The sequence below is a fragment of the Oryctolagus cuniculus genome, chromosome 3, assembly GCF_964237555.1.
Source record: "Oryctolagus cuniculus chromosome 3, mOryCun1.1, whole genome shotgun sequence".
Lineage (NCBI taxonomy): Eukaryota > Metazoa > Chordata > Mammalia > Lagomorpha > Leporidae > Oryctolagus > Oryctolagus cuniculus.
In genome coordinates, this window is record NC_091434.1 from 165990673 (window position 1) to 166014302 (window position 23630).

General features: G+C 52.0%; 1 protein-coding gene and 1 long non-coding RNA gene across 3 annotated transcripts in view; one reads left to right on the forward strand and one right to left on the reverse strand.

Moving 5' to 3' along the window:
* Positions 1 to 16878, forward strand: part of LOC138849066 (uncharacterized) — a 49424-nt gene extending 32546 nt beyond the window's left edge. Inside the window, exons 3-4 of the long non-coding RNA XR_011387448.1 lie at positions 15356 to 15417; positions 16465 to 16878. This is a non-coding gene — a long non-coding RNA (uncharacterized lncRNA). The remainder of the gene's footprint in view (positions 1 to 15355; positions 15418 to 16464) is intronic.
* UBE2H (ubiquitin conjugating enzyme E2 H) overlaps positions 16556 to 23630 on the reverse strand; it is a 112728-nt gene continuing 105653 nt past the window's right edge. For both annotated transcript variants that reach the window (XM_008258202.4, XM_008258200.4), the window contains 2 exons: positions 22489 to 22617; positions 16556 to 20041 (listed from right to left, as the gene is read on the reverse strand). In XM_008258202.4, coding sequence (XP_008256424.1) covers positions 19917 to 20041; positions 22489 to 22617 — 254 coding nt within the window. In that variant the 3' untranslated portion in view covers positions 16556 to 19916. The remainder of the gene's footprint in view (positions 20042 to 22488; positions 22618 to 23630) is intronic.

Consider the following 23630-nt stretch of genomic DNA (forward strand, 5'->3'; position numbering starts at 1 on the left):
TCTTGTACTGCTTTCCCAGGCCATAGCAGAGAGCTGGATCAGAAGTGGAACAGCTGGGGCTCAAACCAGCACCCATATGGGATCCCGGCACTGCAGGCAGCAGCTTTACCTTCTATGCCACAGCACTGCCCCACTTTGGACTTTTACTGAGAGATTTCCTTCCATTACCCTCTTCATAGTGATAACCACGTTTCTGTGTTTCTGTGTGCAACACATCCTTAAGCATCTTTTGTAGGGCTGAATGGGTAGTGACAAATTTTTCTTTCTTTTTTTAAAATTTTTTGACAGGCAGAGTGGACAGTGAGAGAGAGAGACAGAGAGAAAGGTCTTCCTTTTGCCGTTGGTTCACTCTCCAATGGCCGCCGCGGCCAGCGCACCACGCTGATCCGATGGCGGGAGCCAGGTACTTATCCTGGTTTCCCATGGGGTGCAGGGCCCAAGCACTTGGACCATCCTCCACTGCACTCCCTGGCCACAGCAGAGAGCTGGCCTGGAAGAGGGGCAACTGGGACAGAATCTGGCGCCCCGACCGGGACTAGAACCCAGTGTGCCGGCGCCGCAAGGTGGAGGATTAGCCTAGTGAGCCGCGGCGCCGGCCTGACAAATTTTTCAATTTCTGTTATGGAAGGTCTTTATTTCACTTTCATTCATAAATGAGAGCTTTGCAGAGTATAATATTCTGAGATGACAGTGTTTTTCTCTTAGGTCTTGGTCTATATCTCTCCATTCTCTCCTAGCCCATGGGGTTTCTGATGAGAAGTCTGCTGTGACTCTAATTGGAGATCCTCTGAAGTTAATCTGGCGTTTCTCTTGTGCACATTTTAGAATCTTCTCTTTATGTGTTACTGTGGTGAGTTTGATTACAGTGTGTCATGGTGAGGATCTTTTCTGATCATGTCTATTGGGAGTTCTGAGTGCTTCCTGTACTTGGGTGTCCCTTTCTTTCTCTAAACCTGGGAAGTTTTCTGTTACTTCACTAAAAAGGCCTTCTAATCCTTTCTCTTTTCCCATGCCTTCAGGAATTCCTAGAGCCCATATATTGGGTCTTTTTATATTATCCTATAGATTTCCAGCAGTGTTTTTTAGTTTTCTAATTTCCTCTTCTTGTCTTTGGTTTAACTATACTTTGCTGTGCTTTGTCTTCCGAGCCCAATATTCCTTCTTCTGCTTCACTGATTCTATTGGTAAGGCTCTCCACTGCATTTTTTACTTATTCTATTGAATTCTTCATTACATTTTGATTTTCCTTTAAGATCTCAATTTCATGGGAGAAATTTTCTTTCATGTCCTGTACAGATTTCAGTAGTTGTGCATTTGCTTGTGATTACTTCTATGTAATCTTATGATCAATTTTTTGAATTCCATTTCTTGCATTTCTTCCATCTCATCATCTTCACAATCCAGTTTTGAAGTGTTGTGTTCTTTTGGGAGCTTCATGTTGTCTTCCTTATTCTTGTTTCTTGAATTGGTGTGTTTGTTGTTAGGCATTTGTGGAGATACTCATTGGTTTCTTCTTCTTTTTTTTTTTTTTCTGTGCCAGCTTTTATCTTTGTGCTATGACTCTGTAGATAAGAGGAATGTCAGCTTTCAGTGAATATCTAGAGGCTTGTAGTGGGTGTCGCCAGAGAGCTCTTCAGTTCTCCAAGGTTAAGGGCATGCCTAAGGTGACACACCCAGGTTTGGCGTGGTTAATCTTCTCTCTCTTTTAATCAGAAGGTAAATTTATTCTGCTCAGCTGAGCTCCTCTCTTCAAATGAGACCAATGCCTGAACGCTAGCCCCAGTGTGTATAATATTCATCCACTCTGTCCCAAGGGCCACAGAAAGGATCTGTGCAGTCCCCACTGTAAGTTCAGTTTCCCTAGCAATGTCCCTCACCAGGTAACTGGGACGCCCTGAGCATGTGGAGTCTCCCACAGTGACTGCCCAAAGTCCCAGCCACACTGTGAGTCTTCCTACACACCCTCAGTTTTTTCACAGTCCCAGTACAGGAGCATTACGTAGTCACAAGCTCCTAGCCACCTGTTAGTTCTCCCCACCAGAGTCAGGAGTCTCCACTCTGTTGGTTGCTGGGCACAATGTGTGTGGATTTTGTATCTTGCAACTTATTGAATTTGTTGATCAGCTCTTTTTAATTTAAGTGTCAAGCAGAGCCAAAGCTCAAACCAGGTACTGCGATTCGGGATGGGGGCAGCCCAAGTGGGACCTGATCCACTGGGCCAAATGCTTGCTCTGCCCTATTCCTTCTGTGCCTGATCCATTCAGGGTTTCTATTGTGATTGGATGTTGAATTTTATTGACTGCATTTCTTTGTCTATTGAGATGATCACATAGTTTTATTGTGTGGATGTGATATGTGATAGATTCCATTTATTGATGTGTATTTATCACTGGCTTAAATCCCACATGATCTTGAAGAGTGATCTTTTTGATGTGTTGTCAGATTCAATTTTATTGAGAATTTCCCCAGCCTTTCCCCTTGCCTGTGTCTTCACTGGTGAAGGGCCTTTCTGTGGGCGGAATATCACTGGGTCTCGTTTTCTAAAACAATGAAAAAAAAAAAATCCACTCAGCAAGTTTGTGTCTTTTTTTTTTTTTTTTAAGATTTGTTTTATTCAAAAGGCAGAGTTGGAGGGAGAGACAGAGAGAGAGAGCGAGATCTTCCATCTGCTGGTTACTCCCCAAATGTTTGCTTCAGCCAGGGCTGGGCCAGGCCAACGCCAGGAGGCAGGAGATTTTTCCAGGTCTCCCACGTGGGTGTAGGGCCGCAGGGCCCAAGGATTTGGGCCATCCTCTGCTGCTTTCCCAGGCGCATTGGCAGGAAGCTGGATCAGAAGTGTAGCCAGGACTCAAACCGACGTCCATATGGGTTGCTGGCACTTCACGCAGTGGTTTAATCTGTGCCACAATTCTATCCCCTTATGTCCCTTTTAAAAAGACTTATTTATTTGAAAGAGAGAGAGAGAAAGAGATATCAGAGACAGAGAATCATCCATCTGCCATCTCAAGTGACCACAACAGACAGGGCTGGGCCAGGCCAAAGTCGGGATCCTGGAAACCTCTGTGGGTCTCCCACATGAGTGGCCCAAGTGCTGAGACCAACCAAGCTTTCCCAGGCTGTTAGTGGGAAGCTGGGTCGGAAGTGGAGCAGCTGGGCCGCGGCCTGGCGCTCACACAGGATGCCAATGTCGCAGGCAGCGCAGGCCCCGACCCATTATTTAGTTCTGCCAGTTAAAATTCTTTTCTGTTTATTTGAAATGCCCTCTGTTCCCTTCTTGCTCTTCCGCTGGTCGTCTTGGCGGTCTGGTGGTCTTGCTAAGGCTTGCCGCCTCTTCTCTCTGCCCCTCGGGGCTGCCCTCCCAGCGGGGATCCTGCTTGCACACACCTGGTGAGGGCCGTTAGCCCTCTTTGGCGTCAGCGTGGGGGCTCCCGCAAGCGTCGTTGGCAGGGCGGCACCCCCCCAGTGCTGCTTGTCCCGGAAAGTCTCTGCTTGCCCTTCCTGCCTGGAGGGGAGCTCCGCTCTGCGCGGCGTTGCTGGCTGCCAGGCTCTCCGTCCAGAGCTCAGAGGGTGTCGGTGCCGTCCTTGGGCGTGGAACATTCCTGTTGAAACGGCTGCTGTCCCTTTAGGGGGCGCCCGCGTGTGTGACTTGGCACCGTTCGCTCGCAGCTTGCGGAATTCTGTGTTTTCCCTTTGAGAGTTTCGCTCTAAAATGTCATCGTGAGGATCTTTTTGTTTTATTTATTTTCATTTTATTTGAAAGGCCGAGAGATTGATTGATTGATCGATCTTCGATCTGATGGCTTGCTCCCCAGATGGCCGCAATGGCCAGTGCTGGGCCAGGCAGGAGCCAGGAGCCGAGAGCCTTATCCAGGTCTCCCAGGTGGGTGCAGGGGCCCAAACATTTGTGCCATCTTCTGTGCTTTGCCCTGGCCATTAGCAGGGAGCTGGATCAGAAGGGGAGCAGCCGGGACTCGAACTGGTGCCTATATGGGATGCCGGCACCATGGACTGGCTTTACCTGCTACGCCATAACACTGGCTCCACCGAATCCGTTTTCTATGCCTTTACTCCTTTCTTCTCCAAGAATTCCCAGACTTCAGATACTTGTTCACTGAATGGTGTCCCTTGGAAGCTGCTGATTTCATTTTTTGTTTTATTTCTGCTATGAAGAGATACGGTTTTTCTTTTTTCCACATTGATCTTGTATCTGGCAACTTAGCTAAACTTTTTTAACTCTTCTAATAGATTTTTTTTAAAAAGATTTATTTGTTTCTTTATTTGAAAGGCAGAATTGTAAGGCTGCCACAAATCACACCAAACACTGGAGTTAGAAGAGAGGTTTATTGTTGGGGGGGAAGCCGGGGGAGAGGGCGAGAGGGTAAGAGAGAGATGGAGAGAGAGCAGGTGTCTGGAGCAGGTGCTGTTAAACCTTTGCCGGGGGACAGGCAGGGAGGTAGGAGCAGCGAATCCCAGTAGGGTTGGGGTAGAGCTGGCACTGGTGGTTGGGCCATGGGGCTTAGGACCAACACCTACTGTGCAGTGTGGAGATGGGGGCCAGGGCCCAAGATGGTGAGCGAGGCATAGATGGTGCCATACATTAAGACTGTGCCATTTTGCTATCAAGAGTTACAGAGGCAGAGAGGGAAGGAGAGAGGTCTTCCATCCGCTGGTTCACTCCCCAGATGGCTGGCAATGGTCAGAACTGCGCTGAGCCAAAGCCAGGAGCTTCTTCTGGGTCTCCCACATGGGTGCAGGGGCCCAAGCACTTCGACCATCTTCCGCTGCTGTCCCAGGCCACAGCAGAGAGCTGGATCAGAGGTGGAGCAGCTGGGTCTTGAACTGGCGCCCATATGGGATGCCGGCGCTTCAGGTGGCGGCTTTACCTGCTATGCCATAGCGCCGGCCCCTCTAATAGTTTTTTTAAAAATAGATTCCTTAGTAGCAAATAGAGAAAATTCTACCTTTTCCTCTCCAACTTAGATTTCCTTTCTTGTCTTGCCCAGCCTCCCTGGCTGGACGCGCTGGACTCTAGGACAGTGTTAGCAGCCATCATTCCTCGTCTTGGGGCAAGCTTTCCTTCTCTCACCGGGAAGTGTGATGTTTGCCCAGACGCCCTTGACCAGGCTGAGCAACGTCTGTGCTGCTCCTAGTTTCTAGAGAACTTTGATCGGGAAGGGGTAAAGCATTTTGTCAAATGATGATTTTTGCTCCTGTTGAGATAATCATGTGGTGTTTGTTAATTTCACTTGTGTCCTATTGTTCAATTAATAGGGCATATCACAATGATTTTTTCCCCTAAGATTTAAAAGCAAGATTTATTATAGTCCGAGACCTCTAGCCAGAGCAGCATGGAGGAGGCTCCAAGAGAGGGAAAACCCAAAGGGGCTGGTGGTAGTGGGACTTCTAAGCACAATTTTGGGGAAGAAAAAAACTTACCAGCTTGACATTCAGTTATAAGGTGGGGACAAATCCCTTCACAGGATCTGATTTGTAATCCTTTTATCCTATCTTGCTCAGGATAAAAGAAAGGAGCCATGGGTGGGAGGGGTGGGATACCTAACTTGTTTTGCAGTAAACTGGGTGTTCAGAGGGTGGAGCCCCCTCCCTGGCTGTTCTCACGATAAGACTGGAGATTCCTGAGGAAGCGGGGCAGGCACTGTTGATCTTGCTAAAGATAACTTTTGGAAAGCAAGCATTTTGCACCCTAAATTTCCACTGGGCCCACCCTGACTGCCTATTAACCCCTCTGACTCCTCCCATTCCCTCCCCCGGAAGAGTGGACCCTAACTTCTGTTAGGGGAACTCTGGCTGCTTCATGCTGAGTAGGGGCAGTGCAGGGACCGGCCGTGGAGACAGGCTTCCAGCAGGACGTGGCCTCTCGAGGGAGACGCAGTGCCAGCTTGCAGAAACTGCTCCCACCCGAGGTTTCATGCGCGTGGCCGTCTAGAAATTCACTGATTCAAACCTGGACAAAAGGAATCTAGCAAGCAGATTGAACTTACAGGTTCTAAAAGAAGGACAGAGTCCTTATCAGAGGACAACAGAAGCTGACAGAGGAGCCTGATAACAATCGGGTGGGCTGAGCCTGGCCAGGTGTACCTGAGGTCCAGACCTCTCTCTTCCCACGGGGTACCGGAAGAGGCAGCGTAAGGGAGGTGTGCATTTCCTTAGGGAAGGCACCCTGTTGACTTCCATTACCCAGCTGGCCTGGGAGGCGAGCTGGCCTGAATGGAAGGCAGGAGGCATCTCTAGAAGGAAACTGACAGTTCTGCCTGCAATGCTACTCCTGACCCTAGTCTGTCCCCTCGACAACAGTGGTTACTTTGGAAGCTGGGCGGAGTAAAGGGCTTTTTCAGTTTGGAGCCCACGGGGTCTGTGGCTCTGACCCAGGAGTTCTTGAACCCCTGGTGGATAGTTAAGCCAAGTGCCCACCCTTGTGGGTAATGTTAAAATTACAAACTCAAGGGGCCAGCGTTATGGTGCAGCAGGTTAAGCTGTTGACTGCGACACCAGCACTCCATTTGAGTGCCGGTTCGAGTCCCAGCTGCTCTACCTCTGATCCAGCATTGTGGCTAATGTGCCTGGGAAAGCAGTGGAGGATGGCCCAAGTGCTTGGGCCCCTGCCAACTATGTGGGAGACGCCAGTGGAGTTCCAGGCTCCTGGCTTCAGCCTGGTCCAGTCCCAGCTGTTGTGGCCATTTGGGGAGTGAACCAGCAGATAGAGGGAGAGACAGAGTGAGACAGATCTTCTATGTGTGACTCTGCCTTCCAAATAAATAAATCTTTAAGAAATTACAAATTCAAGGTCTTTCTCATAGGTGTATCATGGTTTTACTCTCTCGAGTCCATGGTTCGTCTTTCTGGGAATGTGTCATTTTCTTGGATGTCATCTAATTTGTTGGCATGCAGCTGTTCGTGGTCTTACCCTTAATTTTTGTTTCTGCAAAGTCAACAGAAAGGTCTCCCCTTCTAATCCTAATTTCAGTAACTTGAGGGTCTGTTCTTTTTGGCTCAGTCGGTCTAGCTAGTTGGGTGTGTTGATCTTTTCACAGAGCCGAGTGTGGTCGATTTTTCTCTCTCGTTCTACTCTATTCTGATCATTTCTGTCCTAGTCCTATTCCCCTCCTCCTGCGTGCTTGGAACTCTGCTGTGTTTTTCTGTTCTGTTTAATGTGGAAGCTTAGGTAATGGATTTATGATCCTCTTGTTTTTGTTTTGCGTTTTTATTTGAGAAACACAGAAAGACACACACACACACACACACACACACACAATCCATCTGTTGGCTTACTCTCCAAATGCCTGCAATGGTTTTAAGCTGGGGGCCAAAGCCAAGAGTCAGAAACTCAACCCACATTTCCCATGTAGTGGCTGGAACCCCGTCACTAGAGCCATCACCACTGCCACCCAGGTAGCACGCAGGTGGCATCAAGAGCTCACTCTCGTGCAGAACCCGGGCCTTGTGTATGGGACACAGGCATCCTAACTGCCTAAACACAAGGCCCGAATGCCTGCCCCTTCCTTCTTAACGTAGTCGTGGCCCCCATTGTTTTCTCTCTGAATACTGCGTTTGCCGTATCTCAGAAGATGGGGAATGTTGTCGTTACATTAATTCATCTCCGCATTTCCTGATTTCTCCTGTGACTTCTTTGATCCGTTGATTATTTGGGGGAGTTTAATGCCTAATGTCTACAGATCTGTGATTTTTTCTGCCATTAATCTCTAATTCTACATTGTGATAATATAATCTGTACAACTTGAGTTTTTAAAATATGTATCGAGGCTGGTCTTAGGGCCCGGCATACGGTCTGTCCTAGAGAATGGTCCATGTGCCTTTGGGAAGAATGTGTGTTCTGTTGTTGGGTGGAATGTTATATAGATTTCTGTGAGGTCTAGTTGGCTTGCAGTGTTTAGTCTTCCTTTTCCTTGTTGCTCTTCTGTCTAGTAGTTCTATTACTGGAAATCCTCATCTCTTAATGTTGAATTGTCTCTTTCTCTGGTAAGTTCTGTCTGGGTCTCCTGTTAGGTGCAAATATGTTCCGAATGCTCCATTTTCCCAACAGAATGACCCTTTACGGCTTCTCCCGTTGTCTTCAAGAACGTTTTGGTTTAAAGCCTGTTTTGTCTGGCATTGGTAGAGTCACTGCAGTGACTGCTGTTCGCATGAAATAGCTTTGTCCATTCTTTTATTTTCAACCTATTTGCATCTTTGAGTGTGAAGGGTATCACTTGTGGATGGCACGTAGTCGGACCTTGCTCCATGAGTATCCAAAGGAGGGGCTGGCGCTGTGGCACAGTGGTCAGGCCACCACGTGCAGCACCTGCACCCCACATGGGCGTGCCCCCTGAGTCCCGGCTGCTCCGCTTCCAATAGAGCTTCCTCCTAGTGCACCTGAGATAGCAACAAACGGTGCCACAAGTCCTTGGGCCCCGTGGGAGACCTGGGTAGAGTTCCTAGCTCCTGGCTTCACCCTGGCTCAGGACTGGTGCTTTGGCCTTTTGGGGAGTGAACCAGTGGATGGAAGATCTGTCTCTCCCTCTCTATCACTCTGCCTTCCAAATAAATTAATTTTTAAAATACTGGGGCCAGCACCATGGCTTAGTGGGTAAAGCCACCACCTGTAATGCCGGCGTCCTATATGGATGCCGGTTTGAGTCCTGGCTGTTCCTCTTACGATCCAGCTCTCTGCTATGGCCTGGGAAAGCAGTAGAAGATGGCCCAAGTCCTTGGGCCCCTGCACCCACATGGGAGACCTGGAAGAAGCACCTGGCTCCTGGCTTCGGATCAGTGCAGCTTCTGCTGTTGTGGTCATCTGGGGAATGAACCAGCGGATAGAAGACTTCTCTCTTTCTCTTTGCTTCTCTATAACTCTGCCTTTCAAATAAATAAATATCTTAAAACTATTTATTCATTTGAAATACAGAGTTACAGTGGGAGAAGGGGAGAGACAGAAAAAGAAAGAGACTCTTCTATCCACTGGTTCACTCCTCAAATGAAGACAACACCAGGGCTTGTCCAGACTGAAGCCATGAGCCAGCAGCTTCTTCCAGGGCTCCCATGTGGGCGCAGGGGCCCAAGCAGTTGGGCCAACTTCTGCTGATTTCCCAAGCGCATTAGCAGGGAGCTGGATAGGAAGTGGGGCAGCTGGGACTCCGACAGGTGCCCTTATGGGATGCCAGCATCACAGGCGGCAGCTTTACCCACTCTGCCCAGGTCATGATTCCTGATGGCGTGAGACAGAAAGGCAATGTAGCTCATGCAAGTTCCCAGGGCCCCAGGCTCCCCTCCCAGCAGCTTTGCACCCCAAGAAGGGAAAAGCTCCTCTCTGAACTGAGCCGGCCCCCAGGTGCCTTGTGGTGCTGCCACCGGAAGAGGGAACAGATGCCGGGCGGGCCGCACAACAGGTGTCCACTGCAGGGCGGCTGCACCAGCCTCATCCCGCAATGTAAGCTAAGCCCTTAGCTGGGTTCCTGTTGTCAGCATTAACAGGGCACTCTTCCGCCTGCCCTTTCCACCCCAAACCAGGTGCCCTGTTGCCGGACAGGGCAGCAGCATCCCATGCCCCTGAGCCCTGCAGGGGGCGCTGGGCAGACTCCTGACCTCCGGCGCCTCTTGCAGGCGGCCCTAGGGTCCTCCTCAAGGCAAAGCCAGGCCCGGGGCAGCCCTGTCGCCTCCTCCAGGCAGCACACATTGGCCTCCACCTTTCTCATTGAAAGAACGTACATGGAGCAGCCGGCACTTGCTTAGCCATGTCTCAGGGTGCCTCCCTGCCTGATACATCGCAACCTGCTTGGGACCAGGGCTGGGGTCTCATCCGCCTGCGGCTGCCTGCCTGGGCACACACAGGAGTCTGCAGGCGGCAGGGCCCGGGCTGAATGGAGGACATCAGATCCCGGGCCATTCAGCTCCTGGCTGCCCGTTAGGAACCCAGCTCAGCAGACAGAGGCGGCTTTGTCTGGCCCGAGACAGCTCCCTCTCCCTTCCCTGGTCGTAGGACTGCACGTTTTCCAACAGATCCTGATTCTTAACGTGTTTCTTTAAAGGTCTATTATGGGAGCCGGCGCCGCGGCTCACTAGGCTAATCCTCCGCCTTGCGGCGCCGGCACACCGGGTTCTAGTCCCGGTTGGGGCGCCGGATTCTGTCCCGGTTGCCCCTCTTCCAGGCCAGCTCTCTGCTGTGGCCAGGGAGTGCAGTGGAGGATGGCCCAGGTGCTTGGGCCCTGCACCCCATGGGAGACCAGGAGAAGCACCTGGCTCCTGCCTTTGGATCAGCGTGATGTGCCGGCCGCGGCGCGCCAGCTGTGGCGGCCATTGGAAGGTGAACCAACGGCAAAGGAAGACCTTTCTCTCTGTCTCTCTCTCTCTCACTGTCCACTCTGCCTGTCAAAAAATAAAAAAATAAAAAAGGTCTATTATGGACGATTTATATATAACCCCCTCAAAATGAGCTGGGATGATGTGAAGCGCCCCACGCCCTCACACAGCTCCAGCCGCCAGCTGCTCTGAGCTGGTCCCTCTTCGTCTAGCATAGCTGCCGCGTACTCTGCCGTATTTGGAAACAAATCCAGGCATTGTGTCCCCCATGAGTAAACTCAATACAGATTTCTTACAGGTCATTCTGGAAAAATAATATATATATCTACACAGGTAGTTCTAGAAAATATATATAAAAATATAGGCACACATGTTTATATGTGTGCACAGTACAATATAAAATAATACTTATGAAAACAATGACAATGTTTTTAAAAGATTTATTCATTTGAAAGGCAGTGTTGGAGGAGGGAGGGAGATCCTCCATTTGCTGATTCACTCCCCAGATGGCCGCAATGGTCAGAGCTGCACCGATCCAAAGCCAGGAGCCAGGAGCCAGGAGCTTCTTCCAGGTCTCCTACATGTGTGCAGGGGTCCAAGGACTTGGGTCATCTTCTACTGCTTTCCCAGGCCATAGCACAGAGCTGGGTCAGAAGTGGAGCATCCGGGTCTCGAACCGGCACCCATATGGGATGCCAGCACTGCAGGCAGCGGCTTTACCCATTATGCCACAGCACTGACCCCAAACAATAACAACTTTTAAAAAACATTTATTTGAAAGGCAGAGTTACAGAGAAGGAGGGAGGGAGGCCCTCCATCTGCTAGTTTACTCCCCGATTGGCTACAACAGCCAGAGCTGGGCCTATCCAAAACCAGAAGCCAGGAGCTTTATCCGGGTCTCCCACGTGGGTATAGTGGCCCAAGGGCTCAGGCCATCTTCCCCTGCTTTCCCAGGCCATAGCAGAGAGCTGGATCAGAAGTGGAGCAGCCGGGACTAGAACTGGTGCCCATAAGGGATGCTGGCACTGCAGGCAGGTGGCTTTACCCGCTATGCCACAACACCCATCCCCAGTGACAATTTCTTTTTTTTTTTTTTCTTTTGACAGGCAGAGTTACAGTGAGAGAGAGAGAGAGAGAGAGAGAGAGACAGAGAAAGGTCTTCCTTTACTGTTGGTTCACCCTCCAATGGCCGCTGCGGCCGGCGCACCACACTGATCCAAAGCCAGGAGCCAGGTGCTTCTCCTGGTCTCCCATGGGGTGCAGGGCCCAAGGACTTGGGCCATCCTCCACTGCACTCCCTGGCCACAGCAGAGAGCTGGCCTGGAAGAGGGGCAACCGGGACAGAATCCGGCGCCCCGACCGGGACTAGAACCTGGTGTGCCGGCGCCACAGGCAGAGGATTAGCCTAGTGAGCCGCGGCGCCGGCCAACAATTTAACATTCTCATAGTTCCCCAGTTGCCTCAATGTGGTTTCGTGTTTTTTGTTTTTTAAGACGTCTATTTTATTTGAAAGGCAGAGGGAGAGGGAGAGAATCTTGTATCCACTGGTCTACTCCCCAAAAGGCTGCAACGGCCAGGGCTGTGCCAGGCTGAGGTCAGGAGCCAGGAACTCCATCCGGGTCTCAGGTGAGTGGCAGGTGCCCAAGCACTTGGGCCATCTTTTACGGCGTTCCCCAGGCACATTAGCAGGGTGTTCAACAGGAACTGAAGCAGCCGGGACTCGAACTGGCATTGCAGGCAGTTTATTTTCTTAAGGAGCTAACTTGTTCCAGCAGTTTCCAGAAACACAAGATCCCCACCTCAGGTCGGAGGAGCCCCACTGGTACTTAGGGGGACAGCGAGCTGTGCTGAAGAGCACATTTCCTAGCGCACTTGGGGCTGGGGGCGCCGTGGGGCTCAGCGCGACCAGGGAGATGGGGGGGCTCCCAAGAGGGCGCCCCCCCAGGAGCAAGCCGAGCACCTGTTACTCTCTTCCTGGGACGTGGTTTCAGGTGCTCCAGCAGCTATTCTGGACCACGGAGTGATGTTGCATGTGGGAGCAAAGCTGGGATGGCAGACGGACAAACTTCCCAGCCCATTGCCGTCTGCAGTCTAAAATCGCTTAAGAGTAGGTTCTTAACACAAATCTTGGTTTCCTTTTTTTTTTTAATCTTGTGATTTGTTTGAAAGCCACAGAGCCCGACAGATCTCCCTTCTGCCCTGTTCACTCCTCAAATGCCCGCAACAGTCGGGGCCGGGACTAGGCTGAAGCTAGGAGTCTGTCCCACGAGAGTGGCAGAGACCCAGGGCCACCACCTGCGGTCCCCGGGATGTGCGCCAGCGGGAAGCTGCGATGGGGAGCGGACAGGAGACTCGAACCCAGGTACCGTGAGACGGGACACGGGCCTCCCAGGCAGTGGCTTCAGGCTGCACCGAACACCTCTTAAGGTGGCAGCTTAAACATGGCAGGCAGTAAGTCTGAGGCTCGGTCTGGAATTAGCACAGCAGCTCCAGGGAGCGTCGGCTACCTACGTGCCTAGTGACTCCCCAGATACCAAGCTAAGCACGTGCGGGATCGCGGATTCCCATCCAGGGCGGCGCCCCCCACCCCCACCCCCCAGCAGCCCCGGCCGACCCAGCCCCACCTCCCCAGGCCCGCTCGCTCCCTGGTCCCCGGGGGTCTCTCCGGAGCCAAAGCTTGGAGCTCCCACCCCGCCGCCCCTTCGCTCAGCTCTGAGCCCCGGAGGACGCCGTTAGTGCCTGTCCGTCTCTCCCCTCTGACGGGGGCTGGCGCCCCCTCCGCACCTGCCAGGGAGGTGGGTGGGTGGGCGGCGTGGCTGTGCAGGGTTCTCCACGCACGTCCCCGCCTGCTGGGGCCCTGCCCCTGCGGCGCGTCCATGCCCTGCGCCAACGCCTGCCCCGAGCGCCCCCTGGTGGCCTAGGCGGGGCTGAGCGTGCGCCGCAGTGCCAGGACGGCTGGCTCGGCCCGCAGGAAGCCTTACAGCGGGCAGGGCGCTCTGGGACACGGACTGCATGCACCTCCCTCCCTCCCAGACCCCGTCCCACCCCCAAATCCCCTACACGGGGAGAGGTGCCGGCTTCCGGGCCCCGCCCCCCGCCCTCCTGAGCGTTCCTGCAGCGCAGGGCTGCCACCTCTCCAGCAGGTGTACTGGAGCCACAGCGGGCTCCAGTGTTCTTCAGATTCGTTGTGATTTGTAGATACAGTTCTAAGGATATAATGCTATTCACGGCATATAACTTTTTAAAACTTCTATTTATTTGAAAGGCAGACTGCCAGGAGACAAGAGAGGCAGACATCTTCATCGGCTGGTTCGCTCCCCAAATGGCCCCACAGGCTCAATGAAGCCAGGAAGCTAGAACTCCACCCAGGTCTCCCTGGGGATGGCCAGGACCCAAGGACTCCCCTGCTGCCTCCCAGGTATTAGCAGGAAGTTGGACTGAAGGGAGGCAGCTGGGACTTGAGGACTTTCACAGCGTCAAATGGCAGCGCCACCGGCCGTAACACCCACACCCAAAGTATGTAATTTTAATTGAGCCCTTAAGATTTATTCTTTATTTGAAAGGCAGAGTTTAAGAGAGGGAGAGAGGGGCCGGCGCGCCGCGGCTCACTAGGCTAATCCTCCGCCTTGCAGCGCCGGCACACCGGGTTCTAGTCCCGGTCCCGGTTGCCCCTCTTCCAGGCCAGCTCTCTGCTGTGGCCCGGGAGTGCAGTGGAGGATGGCCCAAGTGCTTGGGCCCTGCACCCCATGGGAGACCAGGAGAAGCACCTGGCTCCTGCCATCGGATCAGTGCAGTGCGCCGGCCATGGCGGCCATTGGAGGGTGAACCAACGGCAAAAGGAAGACCTTTCTCTCTGTCTCTCTCTCTCACTGTCCACTCTGCCTGTCAAAAGGCTAAGAGAAATCTCCCATCCACTGGTTCACTCCCCAAATGACTGCAACAGGCTAGGCCAAAGCCAGGAGCCAGGAGCTTCTTCCAGGTCGCCTACGTGGTGCAGGGGCCCAATCATTTGGGCCATCTTCTGCTTTCCTGGGGATCGGAAGTGGAGCAGCCAGGACTTGAACCGGCGCCCATATGGGATGCCAGCATCACAGGTGGAGGCTTAACCTGCAGTGCCACAGTGCCAGCCCCTCAACTGAACATTTAAAACAAGAAGTTTTTCTTCAAAATTACTCTGGTTGGACTACATGTCACTTAAATGTTGAAACCTTAGCGTCCCAGTCAAGATGTGCTATGTGAAGTCAGTTAAATATCCCATTCATGTAATATTACAGGCTGCAACATTCAGATGTATTGAGTTAAACAGATGAGAGATACACACTCAAGTTTTCTTTTTTTTTTTTTTTTAAGATTTATTTGAAAGAGAAAGGGGGGGGAGGCAGAGAGAGGTTTTCCATCCACTGGTTTGCTCTCCAATTGGCTGCAACAGCTGGAGCTGCGCTGATCCAAAGCCAGGAGCTTCTTCTGGATCTCCTATGCAGGTGCAGGAGCCCAAGGACCGGGGCCATCTTCCACTGCTTTCCCAGGCTACAGCAGAGAGCTGGATTGGAAGTGGAGCAGCCAGGTTTCGAACCGGCGCCCGTATGGGATGGCAGCACTACCTGCTGCACCACAGCGCCGGCCCCTGCATACCTTCAAATGCAGGCCGGCAGACACCTTAGAGAAGCGAGGCTGAACTTCTCACAGAGGGCTGTTTGCTTCGCACTGGCGCAGGTGGGAGGGACGTGAGGCCAGTGGCAGTGGCAGTGGCAGTGGCGGGGCAGCCGTGCGGGCCGAGTGCTTGTCTTCGGGAGTCGGGGTCTGTGCCTGCCAGGTCTGTGTGGCACACGTGTGGGAGTCAAGTGGACACATGCGTCCTTCGTCCCAGACACACCTGCAGCCCACTCAGCGCTCCTGCCTCCTACAAGCAGCCGAGGCTGCCGCAGCTCTCTGATGTCGCACTGGAGAGCCGCCCACGGCTCCCGACAGCTGAGGCCGGTTCTAGGGCCTCGGCCGGGGCCGGGAACTACAGGGTCCTTAAAATCCTCTCTCCTGGTTCTAGGTGGGGAGCGGGACCCCGGGCCCGGTGTCACGGCAGCCTGCAGAGCCTGCCAGGGGGTGCTGGTGAGTACAGCTGTTGGGGCTCCAGGCCCCCACTCCGTTTTCAGGATGATGTGTGTCCCAGGTCCCCCCTCCCAGGAGAGGGGCAAGGCGTCAGGAAGGCAGTGGCAGAGAGGGAGGCTGGGGAGGATTCTGGGGGATCCCCTCCCACACCCCACTGAGGGCGCCGAGGTGAGTCCTGGGGCAGTTTACAAGCAGCTGCCCCGACTTCACGACCCGCGCATCCCCCGCTGAGCTGAAAACGCACAATGCAGGGCTCTAAGCTCCAGGGCTCTAAGCGCGGTCGGTCTCCATCCGGGAACCCCGGAGTCTCAGGCTTACTACACAGCGGCCTCTCCTTGAGCCCACGAGGCGCTCACCCAGGCACCGCACGGTTTGCAGGCCCGGCAGCGGGAGTGCGGAGACTGGAGTTCGGCTCTTTGAGGACCTCTGGCAGAGAACCTGTGAGGTCTGCCTTCTGAGCCCTGCGGGCAGCTAGGCAGATTGAGGGTCTACATCCGGGGGGAGGGAGTAGGGGCTCCCGTATCAGCCCTGGGCGGCATCACCGATAGCGTGCTGGCAGGTCCATAGGATGCTGGCCTGCTGAAGGAGAATCCATCAGGTTTCGGAGGTGGGGTGGGGGAAGAGTCTGGGCAGAGACCAAGCGAAACTGTTCCCTTTGTCTGAAGGACCTGCTTAGACAAACGGCAACAGCGCCCTCTGGTGGCCACCGAAGGCCAACGCTTCAGAAAGGACTGGCAGCGCTGGCTGAACCCACTGAGCATTGGCTTCGTCTGCAAAATTCACCCCAGGGGCTGCCGGGTAGACGGGCTCTGACAGAGAGCAGCACTCCCTGTGAGCCCCAGGCCCAGTGGGTGTCCCCCACTCAGCAAGAGTTGGCCAGGGCTGGAAGCTTCAGGCGTGGGGTGGACTTCACGGGAGGCGGCTTTGCGAGGCTGTGGAGGAGCGGCCTCAGCCTGCATTTGCAGTCAGGAGTCGTCAGCGCTCCTGGGACAGGGACCGGACTCTAGGCAGGGTCTCTCCAAAACTGATCCAGCATCTGCTCTGCAGGTCAAAATCATCAGGAGCCAGCCCCGCTGGCTGCCGAGAGGGCGCGTTCCGCGGGGCCTGTTAGCTTAGTGATGGAGGCCCAGCCGTTCGCCAAGGTATGTACACATTTTATTTAAAAAAGTTTACATTTTCATTATACACAACTATTAAGAGGTTATAGTCAGAGGCTGCGTTTGTCCTGGGGACAGGCATGCCCACGAGATCATCACAATGCGAGGGAAAAGGTGGAAGGGAGGAGATTGGGTGAGAAAAAATAAGCAGAAAAAAAGCTTAGATCTCAATTAAGGGCTGGTATGTCCCTTTTATCTCTTCAAGTATCACACAATATGTACCAAATACAATCAGTATATAATGGCCATTTCTTCCCAAGCCCACAGCCAAGACACGTATTTGCTAAATTAACAGGACTGGCCCTCGCTCGGGTGAGTGGAAACGGGGCTCACCTGAGGACTGACTATCGCTTCCCAAGGGGCACCCCCCCTCCAATGGAACTGCCGCGGTGTTCAGTAGCCACAGAAAGTACGAACATGGATTCAGAAGTCCAAAGAAATGCAGTTCTTTGCCCAATCAGAAACAATCTGATCTCCCTCGAGGGAGGGGATGAAATGACACTGGTGAGCTTCCGCTCGTGACTGCGTCACTGAGCCGCCGAAGGGCCACTGCCTCTTAAAGTCAAACACGAGGTTACAGCATCCGGACCCCGGGGGCAGGCTCAGGCTCTGCCGTGCCTCTCAGCTGTCCCAACAGAAAGCCTGGTGAGAGGCCAGGCTCAGGCCAAGGCCAGCGGGGCGCAGCAGGGGGCTTCCACCACCAGCTGGCTGCTACAGCAGCTTGGGAAGTGGCCGAAAAGTGCTGGGTCCCAGAGAGCTTTTATGGCACCGTAAGAGAACCATCTCACTTCTGTAAGATAAAACGCTGGCCGAGTTGGAACAGCGCCCTCCAGTGGGCGGCGACACTGCACGCAGCCAGGATGCCAACGCCCAGGTTGGTGGCCCTGGTACTGGGGAGTAGATGCCGCCGCCTTGCTCGTTGGGTGCCTGGCCGGAGCCTGAGCTCATTTACTTCAAGGCTCGTGCTGGTAGGGGGTGACCGTGGGCAGCGGGGAGGGGCCATGGTGTCAGTAACCCCTTCCTCTCCCACCTCCTCCTGGGGGCCCAGGCTCACAGCCAGGCCTTCTGCCCCTCTAAGTTGTTCTGTACTCCCCTCTCCCAGGTGTGGGGAAGGCTCCTGTTCAACCTCTCAAGTCCATTCTGCAGTGTAGAGGGGAAAAGCCCCACTGAGCTCACACAGGCCAGGCCTGGCCCACAGAGAGACTTGCACGGGACAGAGCGTGCAGTGCTGTGCCTTCGTCACTCAGCTCCCCCACCTACCCACAGCAACCCAGCACGGGGCGGCCGCCCCATCCGCTCTGCTGTTGGAGCTCCTGACCGGAGGCGAATGATATCTTTGCATTCGAGAAAAGTGGATTCAGGTGAGGGGCAGGCTGTCCTGAAACTTGGTTCTAACTAGCTGTTTTTGGACAAGATCAAAAGCAATTCTTATCTGGACATTATTTTTTTGAAAGGTAATTAGAGCACTATTGTTTATACAATATTGAAAAAATACATTTTTTTTATTGTTTGAACTCAAATCAGCACCCAGCACTTTAAGTCTACCCTAAATAGCACCTACGGTAAAAGTTACAGCACAAGCACACTGCTAAGGTCAGCAGGAAAGCGAGCCGGACGGTGCTGGCGGGGACCCTCCCTCCCGCGAGCAAGGGACGAGTTAAAGCACACCATCACGTGTTCAAGTTAGTTCTACCTTCCAACAAGCCACAAACGCTAGAGGGCGATCAGTACAGTTAACTAACCACAGCCCTACACAACCGCACTTCCCAATTTTAAAGAAAAACCTTTTCCTTCATGCCCGTAATTAACATAAAATAAGTAAATTCTTTGTATTTTTTTATTTAGGAAAATAATCATGCTAAAAGCAGGTTGTCCTTTATATAGATTCTCAAAGAAAAGATTGATTGATTGTGCTTTTTAAATAAAGACAGGGCGGCTTCCACCCTCATCGACTTCCGACTTCCGGAGCACAGCACTTCTAAACTAAAACCCAGAGAAAGGGAAGGTGAGCCCAGCGGGACATTCAGAAATTGTCTTTAGGATTGGCTGATTCTGCTCTTGTCCCATTGGCTGGAACAACACCAACAACACAACCACACAGGGCTGCAGCCTGAAACTCCTCCCACCCCTCCTCCAAGAGGCAGCCCGGGATCTGGGATCTGGGATCTGGCCGTCAGGGTTGGCCAAGCAAACATTCCAACTCCCTTCCTCTGTCTCTGCTTTCAGGACCTGTCTCCCTGCACCCTGAGCCCCTCCTTCCTAGTCAGCCATCCCTTAAGAAAAGCTTTTTCCACTTTGGCCACTTTGGGTACAAGAAGCTTTATTTATTCCAATTATTTATCTGTGTTACATTTAGAATGCACGTCGCGTCTACAATACCCATTCCCAGATAAGGACCAGGCTGCAGCCAGGAACGGCAGCAGAAGAAGAAAACCAAACCAAAACGCCAAGGAGCATGCCCCAGCCTCACAGGCAGGGCATGGCTAAATCTGTCACCTGTCTAAGCACAATTCACACACAACCCCCCGACCCACACAGAAACCACCACCCTTTAACGCAAAGCTCTCCACGCCGCCGGCCGAGGGGCAGCATGTGACCAAACCTCTTCCCGGTCCCTTTTGGGTCTGGCTTACCAGCTTGACCTCAAGAAAAACAATCAGGTTTTGAAAACACTTCCAGAAGGTTCTCCCAGGCAGAACGCTGTGGCAGCAGGGCCCGGCTGCGTGAAGGGCAGGAATCGACACGTAAGAATGTACTTCATGAAGTCTCGACCCCCCAGTTAGCTTCGTTTCCTACCATGACTGCACAGGCCGGGGGCCAGCGTGGGCCCACTGGGAGGAACAGCTCGGATTCCTACGTGGCTGGCTCTCAGTGTTCCCAAGGCAGACCTCTTTCTCCCCCAGTTCTTCCTGACCACTTCGAGAAAACACTATTCTGTCTGCATGTCCAAGTGCCGGCTGGTTTGGTTTGTTTCTTTGGAACCATCAATAAAAGAAGCAACTTCTTCCTGTCATTCTTACGTCTACCTATCAGAGCGGCTAGTTCTTCTGACAGTTCAGTAGCACACAAGCTGACTTGGCCAAACGGACTCATGAATGCATGCATTCGGACCGCATATTGCTACCAAAATGGAATGTGGGAATATGCTATGCACCTCCAGGTGAGAAATGACCAAGAAATCAAGATCTAAAGGGTGATATATAATATATATATATCAATGCTATTATTCATAAAAACCTTGTTTAGTAATAAAAAAAATTGCTTTGTTTAAATATGAATATTATAGTCTGCTTCTCATGGTTAGGAAATAATAGTCTTTCTGAAAAGCAGGTGCTTTTTCTACTACAACTCCATGTCCTGGGCCTCGTCTTCCGAAAAGTCTGACATTGAACTCTCCGACGAGCTGTCCCCGGTGCCCTCTTCCTGCTCTTTCAGCGCCTCCTCCGTGGCGTACTTCTGGATGTACTCTGCACAGGGCGGGGAGGAGAACACGTGGGCAGTGAGTGGCCGGGCACGCGTGGACTGGCTCCCACTTACCTTCAGCGCGAGGGGGAGCCATCTCCGGAGCGGAGTCCACGCATCTTGCCCCCGAGGAGGAGGGACGGTCAGGAGGGGCCACGCGGAACTTCCGACTTGCAGGGGAATAATAATAAACACGGCGCCCACCCACGGTGTTGCTACTTTTTAAGACTGATTATTTGAAAGGCAGGAAGGGAGACAGAAGTCTTCCACCTGCAGGTTCACTCTCTAAATGGCTGCAATGGGCTGGGCCAGGCAGAAGCCAAGAGCATCCTCTTGATCCCCCATGTGGATACAGGGGTCCAAGCACTTGGGCCATCCTCTGCTGCTTTCCCAGGCACATTAGCAGGGAGCGGGATGGGAAGTGGAGGAGCCAGGACTCGAACCAGCGCCCATAGGGGATGCCTGTGGTGCAGATAGGGGCTTAATCCACCGTGCCACAGTGTCGGCTCCTCTTTTTTACTGTGTAAATACATAATTCACCACCCAGGCTGGGACTAGTCATTTATTAGGAAATCTCCCATCCTTTTCAGATTTGCAGTTATATAATTACATCAGCTCAGCTCTGCTATTTTCGAAACAGAGCTGAGTCTCAGCAGAGCCTGCCCGTCAGCTCTGGAGCAGCTGGCAAGAGCAGTACCGCAGCCGGCCTGGGACGAGCCGCCCTGCGGAGACAGGCTGGCCCGAGTGCTGGGACCGTGCACCGTTCCCCCGACTCTGCTCTTAGGAACAACTGTGTTTATGCAGCAGACACCGTTCCCCAGTCAACAGCGCCTGTGTGTGGCAGCTCAGAATCCTGTCTGGCGCACGAGGAGGACGCGCACACGCCCTCATGTCCTCATGTGCTGGCCAAGTAAGGGAATGGACCCAGCGGGCCTGCCCGGACCGAGTAACCAGGCCAAGGGCTCTGGCTAAGAACATTCTTAAAACTGTTCTAAAGGGTTCCTGAAAAGAATGTGTGACAGGTAACTTAGATTCCCTTCAAATTCATTAGAACAACTTTATACTGAGATAAAGACATTCAACCAGCCATGGCCAGGTAGGAAGTTACCTTTCAGCGAGAAATGTTTTGGTGCTGTAATTTGATAATATCACCTTCTTTAGTATATCCCAGGGAACAAATGCTTAGTAAGCACTTACTAAGACAAGGCTTTCAGGGAGAGAGAAATGAAAAGCAAGGTCACTAATGAAGAGTCAGCGGACGAAGCTAAAAGGCAGGAGCCGCAGAGGGCCAGCAGGGGGAGGCAGTCGCAGAAGGGCCCTGGCTGAGGGCCCAGGAAGGCAGCCACAGCCACAGTGAGTCCCAAGCCTTGCCAGGCTTAGCTCACAAAAGCTAAGAGGTTGAGATGTTAAAACACAACACTCAGAACTCTGTGTCTTCCTTCTTAAAAGAAAAAAGACTAAAGAAATAAGGCAGAATGTAAAGGTTTTGCTATAAGTGGATGGTCATGGTTTTTCTGCATGTTTGAAACTTTCCATGGCCAATAAAGGAAGCACACAGAGTTCTAGCTTGATTTGTCACAGGCTGATGTGTTTAGAAGAGGAAAGATGATTAATGCAGTACCAGAGAGCCCTGCTCTGAGCAAGGCAGTGACAGCTTCAGTTCTGCAGGCTGTCCACTATTTAAACAGGTTTCCAAAAACGCACAAGACAGCAGCAACTAAGTATGAGGACAAGGCACACACACCGAGTCCTGCCGTGAGCTGTCAGGGTGGGGGGGGTGGCCACACAGATGGAAACGCTACACCCACCTGGAAATCACCTACCACGGAAGCTGTGAGAGGTGAACGAACTCCCCGAGGGGCGGAGGACAGGAAAGGGAACCCCAGGAGCAGCTCTTAGAAGAACACTCAGGTTTACACGATGGAATCCCAAGTTTTCAGAGAGGTAGGGCATAAAACAGCTACGCTGCAGAGATGCCCATGCCATGGGACTCGAGGGAGGGCCAAGGGATCAGGAACTGCCGAGATCACAGATCCAGCAGGTGCACTGGCAGAAGAGCAGGTGCATTTTGAAGACTGTTAATGTCTCTCCTTGTTGGGGAAGGTTTATGCAGCTAAATTTTCACTGTGAAAAGTTCTCCCACATGACGATCTCAAGGACATGCCAGCGGACACTGGTCAGCCCACATGGGCCCTCAGAACTTCTGCAGTCTTATTTTAATGAAGTTCACTTCCTGTTAGCCTGTAAATTGTATTAAGCACAGGAAAACAGGGTTCCAAATCCTAAAAGGAGGAGCAAACCAGTGCCACCACCACTCCCACTGACGCTGGGGTCCACTACTATCTTATTTTAAGCTAGAGGAAAGTTATTTGGAGTTAAATAACTTAGGAAGGCTTTTAAAGCCTCCCCGAATTAAGTTCTTCTGACTCCAGTTAGCCCATCTGCCTCTCACCTTTAATTTTCTGCTTGTATTCTTCTGGCCGGTGGAGGTACATTGCTGCAGCATCGCCGTTCAGAGGATCGATGGGGTTGGGGTAGGCCAGCAACTGGGGCAGGAAGGACTCAAATATATTGGTAAGATCTGAAGAGACAGACAGACACGTCAAGCCTAGGAGCATTCAAGTTCACCTACAACTCACTTGCATTCAGTGGTCAAAACTACTTACCTTTGTGGGTGCTTAACTACCTGGCGACCACTTATTTCCACAGGCATATTTCCACTGCCTAGGACCTGTGTTATACAGTCAGTTGAATGCTAACGGAACATTTAATCTTAATTAGAAGAACCAGATAGACGTACCTGATATTTGTCACAATTTAATTCACTCCATTTACCAAACCAAAAAGATTTGGAAATACTACATATTTACTACAACAGGTACTCTAATACTCTGTAGCACCTTACATTCTTATAAAATGAATAACTGAACGGGTCATCTTCTATAACTCCCAAAGCTCCCTATTGAAAAAGCATTCAGCTGCCAGCTCTTAAAAGAATTGAACAATTTTACAGGCTTGACATTTAATTCAATTCTCCTAACAGAGGTCAATTAAGCAGTTTTTCAATCATCCTGAGTAGTGATGACAGGAACCTATATGGACCTGCCAAAAACTACATCAAATCAGATTAAGCACCAATCTACTGCATTTCTTAATTCCATTCTCAGCCAGGTGTGACTTTTCCAAGTGGCACTGTCTGGAGACCGTGCTGTCACAAACAGGGCTACCATTGGCACCAGTGGGTAGGGGCCACGGGGGCTGAGCAGTGCCCACCCCCCATGATTATCTGGACTAAAATGTTAGTAATGCTGAGCTTCAGAAATGCTACTCTAGAGAAAACCTTTTTGTAAAGGGGTCAAATGAAATACTTCAGGCTTTGTGGACCACATTACAGTCTTCGTTAAAACTACTCAACACTCAGCTATGCCCCTGTAGCACAAAAATAGGCAAAGACAAGAGGTACATAAGTTGGTGTAGCTGTGTTCCAACAGACCTTTATATGTAAAAACAGCCACAGTTAGCCTAACTTTGCCTAGAAGACCCCACACGTGAGAGGCCTTGCTTATACTGTAAGGTTAAGCAATGGAACAGAGA